General features: G+C 42.6%; 1 protein-coding gene across 4 annotated transcripts in view; it reads right to left on the bottom strand.

Moving 5' to 3' along the window:
- The window catches only part of AOX1 (aldehyde oxidase 1), a 79,181-nt gene that overhangs the window by 17,113 nt on the left and 41,766 nt on the right, over positions 1-20,302 (bottom strand). For all 4 annotated transcript variants that reach the window (XM_027589612.2, XM_027589610.2, XM_027589611.2 and 1 more), the window contains 7 exons: positions 18,350-18,446; positions 11,918-12,042; positions 10,128-10,261; positions 8,871-8,958; positions 4,753-4,839; positions 3,736-3,927; positions 1,809-2,036 (listed from right to left, as the gene is read on the bottom strand). In XM_027589612.2, the coding sequence (XP_027445413.1) occupies positions 1,809-2,036; positions 3,736-3,927; positions 4,753-4,839; positions 8,871-8,958; positions 10,128-10,261; positions 11,918-12,042; positions 18,350-18,446 (951 nt within the window). The remainder of the gene's footprint in view (positions 1-1,808; positions 2,037-3,735; positions 3,928-4,752; positions 4,840-8,870; positions 8,959-10,127; positions 10,262-11,917; positions 12,043-18,349; positions 18,447-20,302) is intronic.

The raw sequence follows: 20,302 nt of genomic DNA, 5'->3' as shown, positions 1-20,302 counted from the left end.
TGGTCTCCGGGGAAGATGGGTAGGGCTGGTGGTCTGAGAATGAAGTCGTACTGCTGGCTGTGGTCTGGTTTCCTCCCAGCTGAGCTGAATCCCACCTCAGTTCCCTCCAAATGGTGCCACGGAGAGGCAGCTTGATGGAGCTGAGAAAACACTGCTCCTGGATCCTCTCAGACACAAATCTCCAGCCCTAGCCCCCCCCCCCCACGCTCTAGATGTGGGGCTTTAGGCAAGTTATTTTAGCTCTTGAAGCCTCGGTTTCCTCACCACTAAATGACGCTACAAATCTTATAGGTTGTCCTGGGGGTTGAATGAGACAAAATCTAAAAGGGGTGCTCAGTAATTATCATTATTTCTTAGATAAAAAATTTTTGAGAAATTTCTGATACGGGAAATGGGCCAGGTCTGGTCTACTGTGGAGACCAGATGTTGGGTAAGGGCAACAGTTAAATAGAGACACCCTACCGCATCTACCACAGTTACGCCCTGGGGTTGCCAGTAGGTCTGTAAACGACAGGGATTCTTTTACCCAGGGGTCCTGGCTGGTCTGCTCAGGGACAGATTGACCAGACTCATGTCTTCGTCAGCTGCTCGCTAATCAGTCTAACCCCCAAACCAAGATTCACTGCTCACTAACACTCTCCTAATGGTGGTTTTGTCCTCTCCCCTCCTTCTGAACAATCTTTATTCCTCGCGCACAGCCTCCTGACTGTCTCCCTCGTAGGGGTAAATTGTGTGCAGAGGACTAAACATCTCTGTGTCGTTTCTGCTGTCACAAACAGGCGAGGAATGGGAGGGCTGCACAAGAGACCACGACTGGTATTGTTACGATGTTCCTTGGAGCCACCACTGGTCTAACCGAGCGTGGAATATTCTCAGGATCATGCCAAAGCCGAGCCAGGATGGTCAGGTGGACGGGTCAGCACAGGGATGGAGGAAGACGCTTCCTGCCCTTTTGTTTTGGCCTCCCCCTCCCCTCCCTCTGCACACAGCGCACTTACTAGCACTCCCCACAGCTCCGCCCCCATTTGCCCCTCATCTGTCATCACTCAAAGCACCTGCCATTCCTTCTTCATAGCTCAGGGAAAGGTGTGAATTCTGCAGAGGGGAGTGGCCACAGTTTTGAGGGCTCCGCCGCCTTCTGTACATACATGTGCGCATATGCAGACGTACGTGTAGGAACGCAGATTACAAGGGTCCCACAGACCACCAGCTGTTCGGGTACGTCTCAGTCAAGAACGAGGGGGCAGATGCATGCAGCAAGTGGGATGTGGCAAACAAAAACAAGCAGGGAATGATCAACGGAAGAAACTACAAGAACAAATTTCTTCACATTTTTAACAGCTAAGAAGTGAGCAAATTTCTAAAATTCTGTTTTAAAAAATTATTTAAGTTACTCTTCTGGGTTTAGTTTATCCCACCCTCCAGAAGCCAAATGCCGTGCAGCTTCCCATCTCTATTTCATGGTCCAGTGACACTGCAGCACAGAGGGGCTGCAAGAGGAGCGCTGGCAGGCATCCATCCCACCATCTTACTTCAAACTTGAGTGGTCTGGGCCCACAGCAAGTTGACTCAGTTGCTTAATGCCAGGACCAAAAGCAGATACCACGTCTCCCGATTTCCCAGCAAGAATGCTTGTCACTAACCCTGGGGATTCCTGCAAAGGAGCTCTTATCTCCTCTGGAGAAAGCTAGCTTGATGGAGGACAGCTCTGGGGAAGGCTTACAAACAGGCATTGCAAGCCTATGGCTAATTCACCTTCACAGAAAGTCTCCCCAACACCTTCTGATTGGTCTGTTTGGAGAACTGACCTGACCCATAGCAACTGAGCCAAGGCCAACAGGAAACTTCAGGGGTACCATGGCCAACCCTTTTTTCTTCCAATAATTCTCTGAGTTGAATTTTTCCACAACCTCTTTCCTCAGGGAGTAGGAAGACATGGCCATACATTCTTTCCAACACTGAATCAGGTTCTTGGCATTAATCTCTTGTTTGTAGGGTGTCTGATCAATTTCCTTGTACATGTTTATCATTCGGACCTATAAAAGAAAAGGAGATCAAAACGGGAGGCAAGGCAACAGATGTAGTGTTGTCCATCCACTGTCTTCCTAGTCAAGTTCTGCTCATCCCATCAGGCCCAAACTGAGTTCCACTTACTCCTTGTTGAAGCCCTTCCTGAAGCCTTCTCTACCTGAAGCCTCTATCTAATATGTTAGCACTTAACAGGCTTTCTATGCTGCTCTGGTATAAGTTCAAAGGGAGGCATCCTTTCATTATATTTCTTATATAACTCAGTATAGTCCTGGTACACTGTAGACTCCTCTAATTCTAGTTGCATTTGTGAACATCTGTTGAAAGGTAATCCTGAATTTAACTTCCAGGCTACATGATCTACACAATTTGGATTGTTCAGCTGTGGCAAGACAAGACTGCTCATCCTAGTTATCGGTTATGTTTAAACAGATAACTAGGATGAAGAACAAATGAAGATTCTTTTTTTAAGATTTATGAGAGAGAGAAAGAGACAGTGAGCGAGCAAGCGAGCACGAGCAGGATGGGCAGAGGGAGGGAGAGAGAGCATCTCAAGCAGACTCTGTGCTGAGTACGAAGCCTGACTTGGGGCTCGATCGCTCAACCCTGAGATCATGACCTGAACTGAAACCAAGAGTCAGATGCTTAACCCGCTGAGCCATCAGGTGCCCCAGGGAAGGCGGTGTTTTTTTAAGGGTGGCTGTTTTCTGCTCCAACTTCCCCAGGGGTGGAAGGAGGTCATTATCTAATTCTCCCTATGCTACCAAAGGCACCAGCATATCTGGGAAGGAGGCTGTGCTGAGACGACCAGAAGGGAAGAGCAGGGACCCCCAGGAGTTCAAGAAACATAAAGGAAATGGCTCCCGCCTAGGGCCACCGATTCTAACATCGAATGGAAAGAAGAAGGCAGATGAAGTGGGGACTGGGGCTTTCCAAGGTTCACTGCAGCATGGGGCAGAGGCATGAGGAAACCTGCCAGAGGTGCCAGCTCAGGGCGGCTGGCAATGCAACCCACCCTCACAGAGGCTGTCCATTTGTGAGAGAGCTAGCACAAATGGAGCCCACAGGAACATACTTGAAAAGTGGCCACATCTCAGCAAGGAGGGGCCGAGAGCTTGCTGGGCAGAGGCTGTTTCCTCTGGTCCTCCTCTCCCTCTCTGCCCCAACAGCAAAGCAGAAGGCACAGAGCCGGGAGGGGGGGTGGGGGACGCACGCCGTGTCTCCCCACCCTAACTCGGCTCCAGGATTCTGAGTGCAAGAGGCATGGGGGTGGGGTGGGGGGCACAGAGCTTGTTAATGAATGAAACTGGGACCGAGACTTAAGGAACAGAAAGGAAACTATTTTAGTAACTGAAATGACTGAAACATTCTGACAGCTGCCTGAGACGTTCAGGAAGCAGAAAAAAGAAGGGCTTGACAGACTCGGTGGCAGCAATTATATCCCTGGCCGAAGGAGAGTTCTCACTGAATGAGCTGGAATCCAAAGCTCCCTCTTCAATATCCTCTGTCTCCAGGATTTTTGGGAAAGAGCCTGAGTAGGGTCACTGAACTTTGGAGTCCAGGCTCTGTCTTAACTAGTTAGCTGGGTTACCTCGGGCACATCATTTAGCCCCTCTGGATCCAAACTCCTCAACCTGAATGACCCCCAATGGTCCTCCCTGCTCTGGAGCCTGATGTTTTGTGTGTGAGAGACTAGTTTAGCCGTACCTTCTCAGGGGCCAAACCACACTGGGCTGCCACTTCGGTGATACAAGACTCAGTGATGAGCCCCGCCTGAGGAAAGCCAAAGCCACGCAAAGCTGTGTTGGATGGAAGGTTGGTTCTGCACATCCACGCCCGGCAGCGTAGGTTGGGAAACTTGTAAGCATTTTCCATTTTCAGAAGTCCCATTTCCAACACCTGGGAAAGCCAGAGTTGGTGTGATCAGATTCTCATCCTTCCATACCTATTTTGCCCTCCTGAGACCTAGGACCAAAACCAGGCAGGAAATGACCAACCCTCTCTACATCACATCAAACATGCTAGAATAGACCCATGTCTTAAATTAAAAGAATTTTTGTTATAAAAACATTTTTAAGGATTTGAATAATTTTTCTTTTGAAATCATCATTTTTTATTTTCATATTTTAGGGCTAATGTATTTTCTTCCCAGGTTTCAGACATCTGCCAAAGACTGTGAGGCATTCATAGGCTCTAAACACTGGGTCTACAGAATGTAATGAATAAAATATCCTACAGAGCATGAAAAAAAATGTTTTGGTATTTGGTCTAACGCACTGGTTCTCAACCAGGGGTGATTTTGTCCTCTGTCTTCCCTGATAATGTCCAGAGACACTTTTGGTTGTCGGAGACCAGAAGGTACTGTGCCACTGACATCTAGTCATACAGGCCAAGAATGCTGCCTGACATCCTACCATGCACAGGACAGCCCCACAACAAAGAATGATCCAGGCCAGAATATCAATAGAGCCGTGGTTGAGGTCTAATGCTTGCATTTGGGAAAAAAGCTCTAAGTACGGGAAACATGGAGATAACATACAGACACAGACTTAGCCAGTATCTCTGGGCTCACTCTGGGGGCACCAGTAAGTAACACATGGCTATCCCTGCAATGTGGATCTTTATTTATTTATTAAAATATTATTTAACTATTGAACAGCTTCTGAATTATATCATTTTATGTAATACTTTCCAGAATGTGAACTTGCTTCTTAAAGCACTTACAAGTAATGACTCATCCAGGGAGGCGCCTCCATTGCCATAATGCTCCATATCCAGGGCCAAGATTCTGCCATCGTTCATGAACCCAGCCTAGGAAAAGAGAACTGATCTTTAATGCTGGTGCTGGGGATGATGTCTCTCTACATTTTACTTTGTCACTTTGGAAATCCTCCTCACATGGATAAAAAGCTTCATGACATTGGATTTGGCGATGATTTCTTGGATATGACACCAAAAGCAAAGGCAACAACAGCAAAAATAGATAAACTGGACTACAGCAAAATTTAAAACTTCCATATATCAAAGGACATAATCAACAGAGTGAAAAGGCAAACCAGAGAACGGGAGAAAAATTTTCAAATCATATATCTAATAAGGGGTTAATATCCAGTATGTATATGAACTCCTACAACTTGACAACAACAAAAAACCCAACCTGAGGATTTGAATAGACATTTCTCCAAAGACAGTGTTCAAATGTCCAATCAGCACATGAAAAGATGCTCAACATCACCAGTCATTAGGGAAATGCCAATCAAAATCACAAGATACCACCTCACATCCATTAGAATGGCTACTATAAAAAAGCAACCAGACAGTAACAGAAAATAGTAAGTGTAGGTGAGCATGTGGAAAAATTGGACTGCCTGCGCACTGTTGGTAGAAATGTGAAATGGTGGAGCTACTGTGGAAAACAGTATGGCCATTCCTCAAAAAATTAAAAATAGCAATATAATATAATCCAGCAATCCCACTTTTGAGTATTTATCTGAAAGCACTAAAAGCAGGGTCCCGAAGAGCTACTGGTACAGCTATGTTCCCAGCAGCATTATTCCCAATAGCCAAGGGGTAGAAGCAACCCATATGTCCATCAATGGATGAAGGATCAAAAAAATGTGTTACCTACAATGGAATAGTATTCAGCCTTAAAAAGGAAGGAAATTCTGACACCTGCTATAACATGGATGAACTCTGAGGACCTTATGTTAAGTGGAATAAGCCAGTCACAAAAGGATAAATACTGTTTGATTCCATTTATATCAGGCACCTAGTGTAGTCTGATTCCTAGCAAGAAGAATGGTGGCTTCTGAGGGGCTGCTGGGGTGGAAGAAATGGGGACATATTGCTTAGTGGGTGCCAAGTTTCAGTTTTACAAGATGAGAAGAATCCCAGAGATGGATGGTGATGATGGTTGCACAACAATGTGAACGTGCTTAACGCCACCAAACTACACTTAAATGCGGCTAAGACAGTAAATGTTATGTTGTATGTATTCTGCCACAACTGAAAATAATAAAAAAAAAAAAAAAGGAGAAAGTAAGTGTAGAGAAAGATATAAAAGCAAAATAAACGAAAATCCCTCCTGGAAAATTCATCACTACTGTTCTACCAGCCCTTTTCTTTCCTCCGAAAGCAAATCAACTGCATAGTTCGTAACCTCCCTTTCTTGTCACAAGTCCTTGAATTCTGGCTCCACGTTTCTACCTGAACTTTCTCCCCCGAGGCCACCTCATCTTCTAATCTCCGAATCTGGTGGCCTGCTTCGAACGGACTCAGCACATTTTTCTCAAAGGGCCCAATTTGCTGAAAACTCTCAGCAGCATTTGGCGCTGCTCGAGGTCTTTTACATAAATATCTTCTTTGTGATTCATATGTATCCAATATCCGTGCTTTCCATCTGCACTCTGCTTCAGTATCTCTGAACTTATTAGAGTTCACTTTGTGATTTTTGTTGAATGGAACCAAATTCAAACCAAAGTCGTAGTCAAGGACACGGCCTATGAATTCCAGAAGTTTGAGTTCTGGCTCTGCCACTTAACTAGTTCTGTGATCTTAGGCAAGCTCTATAACCTATCTGCGAAATGGCAATAAATAAAATAATGCATAGAAAATTACAGGTGAGTGACTGAAACACAGCAAGCGTTCTAAATATAAATTATTAATATTACTATTATAAGTGTTATTAATATCATCTCCTGTCTTTACGCTACATCAGAAAACATCATTTTCTCATAATTATAATCACCACTATGCTTAAGGCTTCTGTAATTGTAACAAGTCCTTTTAATAAGGTTCCATATTGGTGAAGTACAAGGAACCATACTGGTGAAGGAACAAGATCCATCATTGTTCTTCCAGACCGGTTCCTCCTTCCAACTTGGTGCTTTCTCCTAGAAACCTCCAAGTCATGTTTCTGGTTTTATTCTCCCCTGTTCTTTGCCAAGTTTGACACCAACTCCTATTTTATTTTATACTACCATGGCTCTTGGACTCATTTCTTCTACATCTTACTGTCACAGCTCAGACCCAAAATACTTCATGTCTGAATGCTTCAGCTGCTGCCTGATGGTCCGCCTGCCTCCGCCCTCTCTCCTCCCTGGGCCATCCTGCCCAATGCCATCATATTACCTTCCCCAATGCACCTGTGTTTGGTTACGACTTGACTGATCAAGGATCTACCCATCCTGAAACTCTAGGCATCTCTCAGTCTGGCATCACTTAACCTAACCAACCTTATTTTCCACCACCCCTCAGTAATTACTGTGTATTCTAATTCGCCCTCTCTCCTTATGCCCCCACCCCCATCAAACATACCATGTTGATCCCTCCTCTGTGTTTTTGCTCTTCCTATTCCCACCACCCATATGTCTTCTTTCTGCGCATCTGTTCTTGAAGGCCATGTTTCACCTTCTCTAGGATGTCTCATGAACATACTGCAACTCATATTCCTCTCTCCTCATAGGTTTACCACGTGCATCTCATCTTTTAACCTGACATTATGTTTTCATGATGACTTCATATGTGTAAGTTTTATTTCCCCTCATTCCCTAAAATGTAATCTCTGTCAGAACAAAGTTCACTCTGATAAATCTTTGTTAAACTAAACCAAATTCAAAACATAGCTCAGAGTGAACGTGAGTTGAAATAAATACATCCATTATCTCCTAAAAATATGTATGCAGGTACACCAGTTGTGGGGAAGATGATGCTGTGTTCAACAAATGTTGTTATCTTTCATCCTGGGCACACAGAAGACTACGTTGCCCAGCCACCCTCGTAGTTAGGTGACAAAGTCCTGGCTCAACACATGTGAACAGAAGCAAGGCCCACATTTAACACACCTGGTGCCTAAAACATCCCACACACAACACTCCATGTTCTCGCTCTTCCCTTGTGTTCTGTCCTCTGCAGAAGACTCAGTAAAGGACTCAGAGTCCCTAAGGTGTGCTCTGCAATAGAACTTTCCGAGATGATAGCAATGTTCTATATCTACATGTCCAATATGGCAGCCACTGGCCACATGTAGTTACTGAGCACTTGAAATACAGCTAACACAACTGTGGAACTGAATTTTGTTTTATTTAATTTAGTTAATTTAAATTTACACGTGAATAGCCATATGAGCCTTGTGACTTCCATACCACATGATGGAGTCTAAGGGGATGATGGTGGCACTACTGGATGGAAAAAGTTTAAGTCTCTGAATAATTTTTTGGAGCACAGTCCTCTCCTCTCCCCTTCTCCACAACCCCTGCTGATTATACTGAGCTGTTACTTGAGCAAGAAATAACACAATACAGGTTTAAGCCCCTGAGAGTTTTTAGTTGTTTATTTTGGCAATTAATCCATTCTGACAAGTTAATTTATTTCTTATAAAGCAAAAGAATAATTATTTTCTGCTGTGGAAATTTTTCTAGGAATTTCTGGGACAGAGTTTTATAGAAATAACATTTATTGAAAAATGAGGAAACCGTTGGCAAATAATTGCAATTTCACAGAACACTATTGGGAATTATTCTATTTTTAGAAAATGTGGAAGTAGTCTGGTTATCAGATCTACTTTCATAGATGTATATATACTCACATGTTTTCCAGTCATTCACTCTGTACCAGCCAAATCCAGTTTAGGACTTTTTCACAAACTGACATCTTTGAGTAAAGCAGATGTGAACCAGGCGATAATCAGTGAACACAAGGAATAGAAAGTTAAACAGAAGCAGGGTTTGGTGATTTGCTCATTGTTAGTCCCCAGGAGAGGCAGCCCAACGCTGCCCTCTGCAACCATGCAATGTTATCTTGATAACATAAATCCTTTCCATCCCCACTCTTCTTCTACTCACTTTGTACTTTCCAAGGTAAGGGTGGCGGCCTCCAGTGATTAACATGTCTTCTCCTCGCTCCAGAACGCAGCGGACTGCACGACCATGTCTAAAGCAGAAAAAAAGAAAGAGTGGTAAACTGTATACCAAAGATAGTAGATCTGGGGATTCCCAGATAGTAGCTCTTTGGTATACAGTATCCAATCCACATACATTACAGGACAACAGAACTACTGCCCTGGGGCTGTCCTGATCTCAGGCAAGCACGGTGGCCTCCCCTCCCCTTGGGTCAGGGTACAATGCCTGGCATTCGCTACTTATGCAAGGGAGGGTCTTGGGTGTCAGGGGCTCTAGGGTATTGCTTTGGGAGTATTTCCCATTGTGATAACAACCTCTGCTATAGGGAAGTGGTCCCAAGGCCACATTATGGACTGGTTACAAATGGAGGAACTCAGGTGGTTTCTGATTACCAAGTGCTCCCTGAAAGGACAGATCTTGAATGAAGGTCATTTTGCTTCATGGAATACCGGAACTGACTTATATTATTCAGCAAAGAAATTAAAGCCTACAATGTGTCTGCTCCAAAGACAATTTCCTATGGTAATGTTTTGAGATCCTTAAAGGGAAATGGCAATGTAAATAAAGGTAAGCATCACAAAAGCAAAAATCTCCATTTAAATCAAGAAAATATATGTATGAACACATTTATAAATATAGATATATTTAATATCTATATTATATAGCATATGTTATTATATATAAATATATATTATATATAAATACACATAAAGGATTTTATGTATGAACACATTTAAAATATAGATATATTTACTATCTATATTATATAGCATATATGTTATTATATATAAATATATATATTATATATAAATACACATAAAGGATTTTATATATGTGTGTGTTATATATATTTATAAAAGATTGAACTTTTTTCAAACCATTGAACTGACTTATATACACATATAGGTGCTAAGGACAAGTAACGACCATCTATTTGGGACTTGTTTCTGTCCACTCTTTAGGTATTTTTACTGTGGCTTTCATTCTTTTCAGTAATTGAGTCTCACTTTGGTTCTTAGTATCTGGTATGACAATATAAGATTAAAAAGTTGTAATAAAATGGCAGCTTTGTGTATTTGTATACGATAGGTGATTTTAAATAATCTTAACCCAAATTCTTTCTCCTGAACCCCAATACTGAGAATGCACAGCATGACTTCATTTTATTTTTAGTCTACTTAGCAGATTTTCTCCACTTACTTGTTGGCGGCAAATGCAGTGATGGCTGCCAGGATGCCGGTTTTGAAAGCCTTCCCCCCGAAAGCCCCACCAATTCGCTTTACATGACACATGACCTTGTTAGCTGGGAGCTTCAGGGTCGAAGCAACTATGTCCTGCGAATGATAATAGTTCCCATTAATCTGATCCATCTGCAGCAAGGGAGTGGGGAAGCCTTTACACATTTGGATTCCAAAATGTTGTATACAATACAGAAACTGTGTAGTTATACTAAATAACAGGACAGTTGCCAATAACCTAAGCATACATTCACAACTGATCTCAGTGGCATTTAGCTATTATGACATTGTAAGAACTATCATTAAGTGGTCCTTTTAGTATCAATGGGATATTTTTGTGCTAATAATTTTTTTTTGAGAGAGCGCATGAGAGGGGTGTGGGGGTGGGAGGAGCAGAGGGAGAGAGAGAATCTTAAGCAGGCTCCACAGCCAGCATGGAACCCAATGTAAGACTCAATCCCACAACCCTGAGATCACGACCTGACCCAAAATCAAGAGTTGGATGCATTAACCGACTGAGCCACCCAGGCGTCCCTGTGCTAATAAATTTTTGGAAAATTCCCCTATGAACCATAACCAAAGTATCCTTTATGTACTAATCCCTTGGGATACGTTTCCTGAAGCAGTGAGATTTTGAGGCCTTGCACACGTGTCTCAGACTGGATCTTTTTCCCACATTCTGCTATCTCCACTGGAGACATTTCTCACCTCCCATCTGGATTATTGCTGAGTTGGCCTATGGGTCCTCCCTGGATGCAGGTCTTGCTCTTCCTTGCCATCCTAATGTTTGGAGGTCATTAAATCTTAACAAGTCATGTTTCTGGATGTGGAGCCCCAGGGGGATGAAGCAATGGGCCCCAAATCACATAGGGAGTGAGGAGCAGACAGGACTGGAATGGGACTCACCTGACCCTTCTTAATGTTCCAGCTTCTAAAAGGCCTCAGTCCACACATTCCCACATTTCTACCTTCTCTGGTAATAGCATCGGCTTGTATGACCTACTGAATCAACCCCTTTGTTTTGTTCCCCTTGCTTTCACCCTGTTTCAACTAGCCATTCCTAAATGCATCCCTGATGCCAGCTTGGGCAGTGCCCGTCCTCCTTTCTCACATGCATGCTGCCTGGCATACAGCACAGAGGCCTATATGTTTACAGAAGGAATGAGTGAATGAATGAATGATGAATGAGTGGCATTTGATCTTGGTGTGGAATTGCCTAGAAATGGCCTCTCTTCTCACCATCTAGACAAACCTCATTCTCCCTACAAATCCAAACTGAAGACTTCATCTTCATGGACTTTCTGGGTGATTCTAGCCCTCAGCAAACCCTCCTTTCTCTTAATTCTTCCATCTGTGTAAATTCTGACTTAGCTGATTAAGCATTGAGTTCCATTCTGTCCAATACCATTTCCTAACTGCTTCATGAGAGTTAGGTACTTATAATCTTTGGAGGGCAGGCTTTCCTCTTTTTCCTTTCATATTCTTAACAATGCCAAGAGTACAGCAAAAGAGATCTGCGGACTCCATAACTGGTTCTGAAGTTATATATCCACAAACAAAAGGTGCCTACTTTCATAACATTCTCTTAAAAGCTTTGAAATTGTATAGCTATTAATACCCAAATGGATAGGGCTGTTAGTACTCCAAATTCCTTCAGTTCCTGCAGTGACATTTTTGTCTCTAATTGCTCTTGGTATATTTTGCCAGCAGAAACCATTTAGCCACCTCTCCTCTGCAAAGGCCCCATGTTACCTGTACATATTTGGGAAACTGTGTAGAAACATAGACATCGATTTCTTGATCCTCTCCTTTGGGAACAACAAGCATGCTTTGGGTTTCCATATAAAAATGTTCTTGACCTCCCATATGTATTTCACCTGTTATAGGAAAGTACACAGAGTCAAGGAGGCTTTCAGATAAAACAGGTAGAATTCACCAGCTCTTATCCCATTATGGAGAAATTCCACCAACAGTGCTATTGCTAGGTCAGCAAGCTACACAGTTAAGGGCCACAAACACTTAGCTTTCATTATATCTGCAGATTTGAAGCAGAGTTCTGTATGGGTATCTGTCAGGTCTCCCAATATGGTAGGTCACAAAGTTCTAGGAAAAGATGTGTGACATTCTACAGTCAGTCAAAACACTATGCCAAGGAGATTTCTGGTCCAAGATGAGATGGAGTAATGCACTTCTCTTGTTTCCTTCTACTAAATACAGCACACAACTTTATTTATTTACATGCAAAAGAAATATAAGACGACTCTGAAAGGTAGAGAGAAGGCAGACCAGCTAGGAAGTTTGGGATCCAAGGAAACACACATGGTGAGTTTAGTGAGTTATGTTCTTTGTTGTTGCTGTTTGCTTCATATATCCCAGACTTGGTACCAGAGAAGCCAGCAATCCCAAAATATCAATAGGAAAAGACAGAAAGAAAGGCCCCAAGAAAAGCCTACTTTCTCCAGCCAAAGGACCAAGAGATGGGAAGCTTAGCAAGAAAACTTTTATAAAATAACCACTCTACTCCAGTGAAAAAACTGTGGCCCCATCCCTATCTGCAAAAGTTGGATGGAAAAATCTAGACTTCCACCCTTGTCAGGCTATAATGAGATGCCCTAAACCTTGCGTTGTGGTGGTATCACTGGAAACCACACGAGCAACTTGGACTTCCACCCTTCACCTAGCAATAAGAAGGAAGAAACCCCTTTTCCCCACGAACATGGGGTCAGACGAGTTCTGGAAAAACAGAAGATTTAAATAAGATCCAGAGTCTTAAAACAGAATAGTCAAATGACCAGGATACAATTGAAAATCACTCATTATACCAAGAACTCAACTTGAATGAGAAAAGACAATCAACAGATGTCAACACCAAGATGACACAGATGCTGGAATTCTCTAGCAAGGGTTTTTAAAGCGGCCATCATAAAAATACTTCAGTGAGCATTTACATAAACACTTAAAACAAATGGAATAGAAAATTTCAGCAAAGAAACAGAAGATAAAAAAAGAGCCAAATGGAAATTTTAGAACTAAGAAATACAACAACCAAAATTTAAGAGGCTCAATGGAAAAAGCTCAACAACAGGATAGAGACAACAGAAGAAATAAATAGTAATCTAGAACACAGAACAACAGAAATTGCCTAACCTGAACATCAGAAAAAAAGAGACTGAAAAGACAATGAGAACTTTAGGACCTGTGTGACTATAAAAAGACTGAACATCTGAGTCACTGACATCAAATACTTGAAGGAATAACGGCCGAAAATTTCTTAAACTTGGCAAAAGACATAAACCGACAGATTCGAGAACCTGAGTGAATATTTGAAAATATGATAAATCCATAGAAATCCATGCCAAGCCACATCAGAGTCAAACTTTTTTTTTAAAGATTTTATTTATTTATTTGAGAGAAAGAATGAGAGAGAGAGAGAGAGCACATGAGAGGGGGGAGGGCCAGAGGGAGAAGCAGACTCCCTGCCGAGCAGGGAGCCTGATGCCGGACTCAATCCCGGGACTCCAGGATCATGACCTGAGCCGAAGGCAGTTGCTTAACCAACTGAGCCACCCAGGCGCCCCAGAGTCAAACTTCTGAAAAGTAAAAATAAGAAAATATCTTGGAAGCAGACAGAGGAAAACACTACCTCACCTACAGGGGGGGAAGATTCTTCACAAGGCAGAGTTCTCATCAGAAACCATGGAGACTAGAGGAAAGGTACAACATCTTTCTTCAACTGTTAAATGACCTATAAACTCAGAAATCTATATCCAGCAAAAATATTCTTCAAGAATGAAAAAGAAATCAAGACACTTTTAGATGAAAGAAACTAAGAATTTGTCTTAAACAGACCTATCCTAAAATAATGGCTAAAGACAGTTTTTGAAACAGACAAGAAATGATTTTTTTTAAAGGAATCTTGGAACCTCAGGAAGGAGAGAGAACAATGGAAAGACTACAAATACAGGTAAACACCACAGACTTTCCTTCTCCTCTTGAATTTTACAAATTGCATTGAAAGCAAAATTACAACATTGTTTCATGTAGTACTCAAGAGTATAAAGAGGAAATTTTTTAAGACTATTACAAATGAGAGAGTAAAAGGATGTGAAGAAAGGCAAGATTTCTATGTGCAAACTGATAAAATGTTGCTACCAGATATATTGTAATACATACATTATATATTATATATATGTAAAATACACCTAGAACTACCAGCAGAAAAACTAGACAAAGAGATAGACTTGAAAATACTACAGATAGATCAAAATGGAGTGCTGAAAAATGTTCAACTAAGTCATTGGAAGATAGGGGGAAAAAATTAAACAGAGAAAAAAAACAGAATACAATTATGACCAGCCATTATGTTAGGTGAAAGGCAGAACTTTAACAAATTAAGAATGTATCCAATAACAGTGATTTTCAGATGGTTTAAGGGAGATTCCCAAAGAAATCTTTTGTATTGGAGTCTGGATTTCCTATCTTATCCAAAATCTGAATAAAGAAAAAAATATAGAAAAATGAGATTATGTTTCATTTATAAAATATAAAAATTAAAATGTCAAAACTCAAATCTCAATTTTATGTTTTTAAAGATTTTATTTATTTGAGAGAGTGAGAGAGAGAGAGAGCACGAGTGGGGTAAGGGGCAGAGAGAGAGAGAGAGACAGAGAGAGAGAAGCAGACTCCCTGCAGAGCAGGGAGCCTGATGTGGGGCTCAATCCCAGGACTCTGGGATCATGACCGGAGCTGAAGGCAGATGCTTAACTGACTGAGCCACCCCAGGGCCCCTCAAATCTCAATTTTAATGTAGGGTTTTATCAAAGACCACACATTGGAAAATCCACTTGTCAGTGGGCTCAAATTCATGGTTTACCATATCAGTGTTCCCACCGATCCACTCAGAATTTATTTTGTTAAATACCTACTTCACTTAAAACATGAAAAGCTACAACCTATTAGAGCTCTCTCTGCTCACACCTGGAAAGCAGGCCAAGTTTTAGAACCCTGTTACGTTGCGCCGTCCATCCTGCAGCCCTCCCCCCAACAGGGCCCTCCCTCTCTTCCTCTCAGGGTATTGCTCTCAACTAATTTGATCAGCTAATCCCCGAGATAAAATGTTATTCCACTATGGGTTTAGGAGCGATTCCTCCGGGCACATTTCCATTTTAATAAGAAGCCCTTCAAGACTGAAAAACCATTAGGGTATGCAGGAGTCTATCTGTATTAAGCCCAGTGGGACAGGATGTGGGAAGATAATCTTGGTTTCAGGGCTCCTAGATCTCTTGCAAATCCTGCTGCACAGATTGCCTTCTGTGCTCTCCAGTGTGAAGCCCGTTCTGGCTAACGGAATTTTTAAGGAGAGAAATGAGAAGTGGCATCACGTAGAGAGAGACGTTCACCTCAGTGTTGGAAAATTAGATCAGTCTGATTCCTGCTCAATCACACGCCTCCCAGCCTCGGCTGGCTTATTTGTGAATGGGGGCTTTTAATGCCCTCCCAGTGCTTTGACATCAGGGCTAGGAAGGGACCAAATATATTTTCACAGAGAATAAAAACAAACAATAATCTCACTCCCTTCAAGAACACAGTCTTAGACTTGATGTCATTAGTGCTCCACATAGTTTATCTTTTAAATATTTGTTTTTCTTAAAGCAGCTATATTCCTGAGGGGCAAAGTGCTGTTATAACTATCACCTCCAGTTACCTCCCGCTGAAATAAGTGGCCAAAAATTCTTAACTCAAATGACAACTGCATTGTAAGAAAAAAAAAATACCTCACACTAGTGAGTCAAGAAGATGAAAACTTAAAAGTGGTATAAATGTCCCCTTTAAAGCATCCTGTATCACTTTCATATTTATCAGTAGGGTAAGGGGCAGGATACAAATTAAAATTCAAGTAAGAGAGAGACTGAATAAATTCCTTAACTGAATTAAATGATTAAAGAAGATGTCAAGGGAAAGAAAAACAATTGAACTCACACAAAAACACACATGGCAAGAACAGAGGCAAGAACATACTATGGTCCAAGTGGAGGAACTCCCTTAAAAATGGATATTTCCAAGATGCTCACACCATCATCTCTTATACTAAAAATGCTCCCTCCTTGTCTCCCGGAAAACAGCCCCATCCTTCGAGTGTTTGCCCCATTTCACTAGTCCTAAGAACCACCTGGAGCCCTGTGAAAACTCATCAAAAGCACATTCCTGTGCTACCCTGGGTCCCCCAATTCCAGAATTCCAGAAAGGAGGCAGCTCCAGGAATCCCCAGGCAGGTCTCATAAATGGCTCCCACTGGGAGGCGCCGGGAAACACTGGGTGTGCTAAACAAGCACCTGCCAGGGGTTAGCTCAGTAGTAGACTGTAAAATCCTGCCTAGAGAACAACAGAAACATCTCAGCCTAGGAGTAATTACTGCTCACACTTATAGGTCTCCCTACTACGGGCCAAGCTCTATGCCAAGCACACTTATGTTATCTCTTAGAATCTTCACAATGGATCTCTGAGATCAGGATTATTTTATTCATAATAATTTTAAAGCAGGGGGACGGGCCCTGCCAAGTCACACACTGATAAGACGGCATGCCAAGAGAATACTGGAAGGGCGATGGCGCAAGGTGTCTTTTCTACAGCTTCCAGGTGACGTCATCCAGGCAGCCTGTGACCATGTTCTGGTTTAACACAGCTGTGGAGTTAAGAAACATGATGGGCTTTGACCTCAAGTAGCTGGGCTGTTATACCTGACAGACCTCTGGCTGTACGCTCGGGGATGGTATGCCTTAGGACTCTTCTGAGCTTGGGATCAGGGTTGGAGAGAAAACTTAGGGTGATGATAGCTTCAAACGCGCACTAGACGCCAATACCCTGGAAATTCACTTAAAGACAGACAATGCCAAACGAGATAGTCTCTGCCCTGAGATGTGGGACAGAAAGCCCATGCCCACCCAGCATCTGGGTAAAGTAGACCTTGCATGGCGGGCGTTAAGGATGGCTCTCTAGCATGGATGAGAGCAGAGCAGAGTGGGGAAAGTATGTGTTATTTAAGACCCATGGTACATTTTTTTTCTGCTATAAAGGACATGACTGAGACAAGTGGCAAAACCTGAATAAGGTCTGTTGATTAAGTAATTGTATTGTGTCGATGTGAACGTTCTGATTTTGATAACTCTTTAAGTAAGATAATGTTCTTGCTCTAAGGAAATACACACCAGTATTCAGGGGTAAACCAACATGTAACTTACTCCCAAATGGCTCAGAAGAAATGTGTGTGTGTGTGTGTACAGAAAGAGAGAATGATTAAGCAAGTGTAGTAAAGTGTTAATAATCGGGGAATCTGAATTAAGAGTACCTGGGAGTTTCTTTAATGTTTCTGCAAATTTTCTGTAAATTTAAATTATCTCAAAATAAAAAGTTACAAAAATTTTATTGGAAAATTCAAATCAACTATTTTCTAAGAGAGAAATTTCATTTTAATTACACATATACATGATGGAAGGAAGTCTGGAAGGAAGGGAGGGAGAAGTCAGAGAAAGGATGGAAGAGAAAGAAACATGGGCTTTGGAAATGCTAAGAAAAGCTATCAATTCGATGACCAACTTTATCACTTAGTAGCTGTTGTATGACTGTTCAAGCTCTGCAAGCACTCTGAGCCTCAGTTTCCCAATCTGCAGGGTGGTTATGAGCAGGAAAAGAGATAACATCGTATAAAAACTGCGGCCATGATGAGGCAGGTGGTCAGTGCACAGTATAGGGGGCTGGGCCTCCCACTTCACCTCCCTGCTGTGCTCTACACACACACACACACACACACACACACACACACACACACACACACACACACCCCAGACACAGACACACACACACACACACACACCCCAGACACAGACACAGACACACAGACACAGACACACACACACACAGACACACACACACACACCCCAGACACAGACACAGACACACACAGACACACACACCCCAGACACACACAGACACACACAGACACACACACACACACACCCCAGACACAGACAGACACACAGACACAGAGGGAAATGCATGTGTGAATGAAGTGCCTGTTCTCAGCTGATTTCTAGGTGATTTCTGAAAGGCAAAGGTAGCATTAAACTAGACAAGCGCATAAGCCTTCCGGGCTGCTTCCCCCTCCTCACTTTTTTCAGATAGCTTTACCTTCTAGAATGTGATCAACCACTTTAAATGCTTCATCCACATTTCCATATTCCAGTTTCCTCTCTGGTTCAAAGAAGGAGCTGTGCTGTATGGCTTCCTGGACAGAACAGAAAAGTGAGGCTCTGTAGGCTAGAGACGCAGCCCTCTGGCCGTAGCCACCCTCAGTGGGGCATCATCTGAGTCGGGCCAACATTGCTCCTGCTCTGGAATCCCATGCTCTTCCATTCAGCACAATCCCAGGGAAGGGCTAAGAACCAGCCTTCAGAGAGACTCCTCACAGAGCCAATACAAATGTGCCTGTCGAGTCAAAAGAGAGTATGCCCAGGAAAAACCCCAGCATGTAAGGTAGTCCTGGAATGGAACTAGTATTTTTCCAGGAAGACTGTACTGTTCATTCCACAACCCACTGTATGAAGCTAAGGCCACACAGCACAGGGGTTTAGAGCTTGGACTCTGGACCCAGTCAGAATTATGTTCATTCTCTCCATTTACTACCTGTTTGACTGGGGGCCTATTATTTCTTCTCGCCGAGCCTCATCCGTAAACGGAGATACAGCTGTGCACACAGCTCCAAGAGCATTGTGGTGTGGATAAAATGAAATGAGACATGTAAAAGGCTTACATGGCATATAATAAATGCTCAGTAAGTGCTAGCCAAAGACATTCCAATGATAAGGATCATGGTGGACCTGCCAGCCAGCCCACGCCCCTCATTTGGGAGGACATGCACAGCGTTTGAGCAGGGCAGTAGGGCAGCTGGGACTCCACCCCGGAGGTGAGATTCCATTACACGCCCAGTCTGGGTATGTCAAATCCACTTACACACTGGTCCTATTGGCTTCCTCTGGGTGCCTAGTGAAGGGAGACCGTGTGGGTACACGTCATCAGGGAGGTAGCTACAATCATATAGGCTGGTTTCCTTAGCTATTCAAGGAATTTATCTTGCTGTAATCCCTGTGTCCCCTGGCAAATGTGCCATCCCAGCTCCTGCCACCATTACCTACTGTGGATTACTGGCCATCCACGAAAGTCCAGCCTACTGGCAGTTAGGAATTATCCTAACTCTGGTTCCCTCTGGCCACAAGGAGATGTTCAGACCTACCAGCATACCTTACAGGACTGTTGTATTGTGATCCTGCCATTTCCCCCACTCCAAGAGTGGGTTCATTTGTTTTTACCACCAGCGGACCCAGGTTCCTTGATGGAGGGTTTGTTGTTTGCTTCTATTTCTGACTAGCTGTGTGACTGTCTGACCCGTCTTCTTCTTTCCTCATCAGAATAAAGACAGTAACAGTTTTTCCTCACAGGACTGTTGTGAGTGTTTAGTGAGTTAATGTCTAAAACCTGCTTTGACCTGTAGTGAACTCTGTGTAAGTGTTAGCTATGGTCATGCTGTTGATCATGATGACTGATGGGAGATTATGGTCAGGAGCATATTTGTCTCACCATGGTCATCAGCCTGATCCCTTGAGCCAAGAGTTTTGATGGAGTTTCCCCATTCAAACTGTTAAACATTCTAGAAAGCATTAGCTTGGTTAAACCTCAGTGCTAGTGACAGAGATACATTTATTTTTATCCTATTTAGATTGATAACACAGTTCCTTCTAGAATGAACTTATATGCCTTTCTTATTAATCTAAGATTCAGATATTCCAGGTTGAAAACAGAAGTTAAGATTTATAAATCCTATTTTTTAAAGTTTAATCGTTTTCCACTTCACTTGCTGCTTACTTTTTGAGTAACTTTGAGACAATTTCCCAAATATTTCTTGGTCAAAAAAGTGATTAAAAAAACTGTAATGTGTACAGAGCTGGGCACATTTCCCTGCTAAAGATTTTGATTAAATCTACTCTGATCCAGTTGACTGACCTTGGAGAGCTTGAACTCTGATGAAAAATGTGAGGTAGCTCTCCTCCACGTGTCAAAGTTTGGTGTTTGAGGCTGGTATTTTCT

This window comes from Zalophus californianus, chromosome 3 (genome assembly GCF_009762305.2).
Source record: "Zalophus californianus isolate mZalCal1 chromosome 3, mZalCal1.pri.v2, whole genome shotgun sequence".
NCBI classification, from domain to species: domain Eukaryota; kingdom Metazoa; phylum Chordata; class Mammalia; order Carnivora; family Otariidae; genus Zalophus; species Zalophus californianus.
Note: the sequence above shows the minus strand (reverse complement) of the source record. Positions and strands in the feature narration are given on the sequence as shown.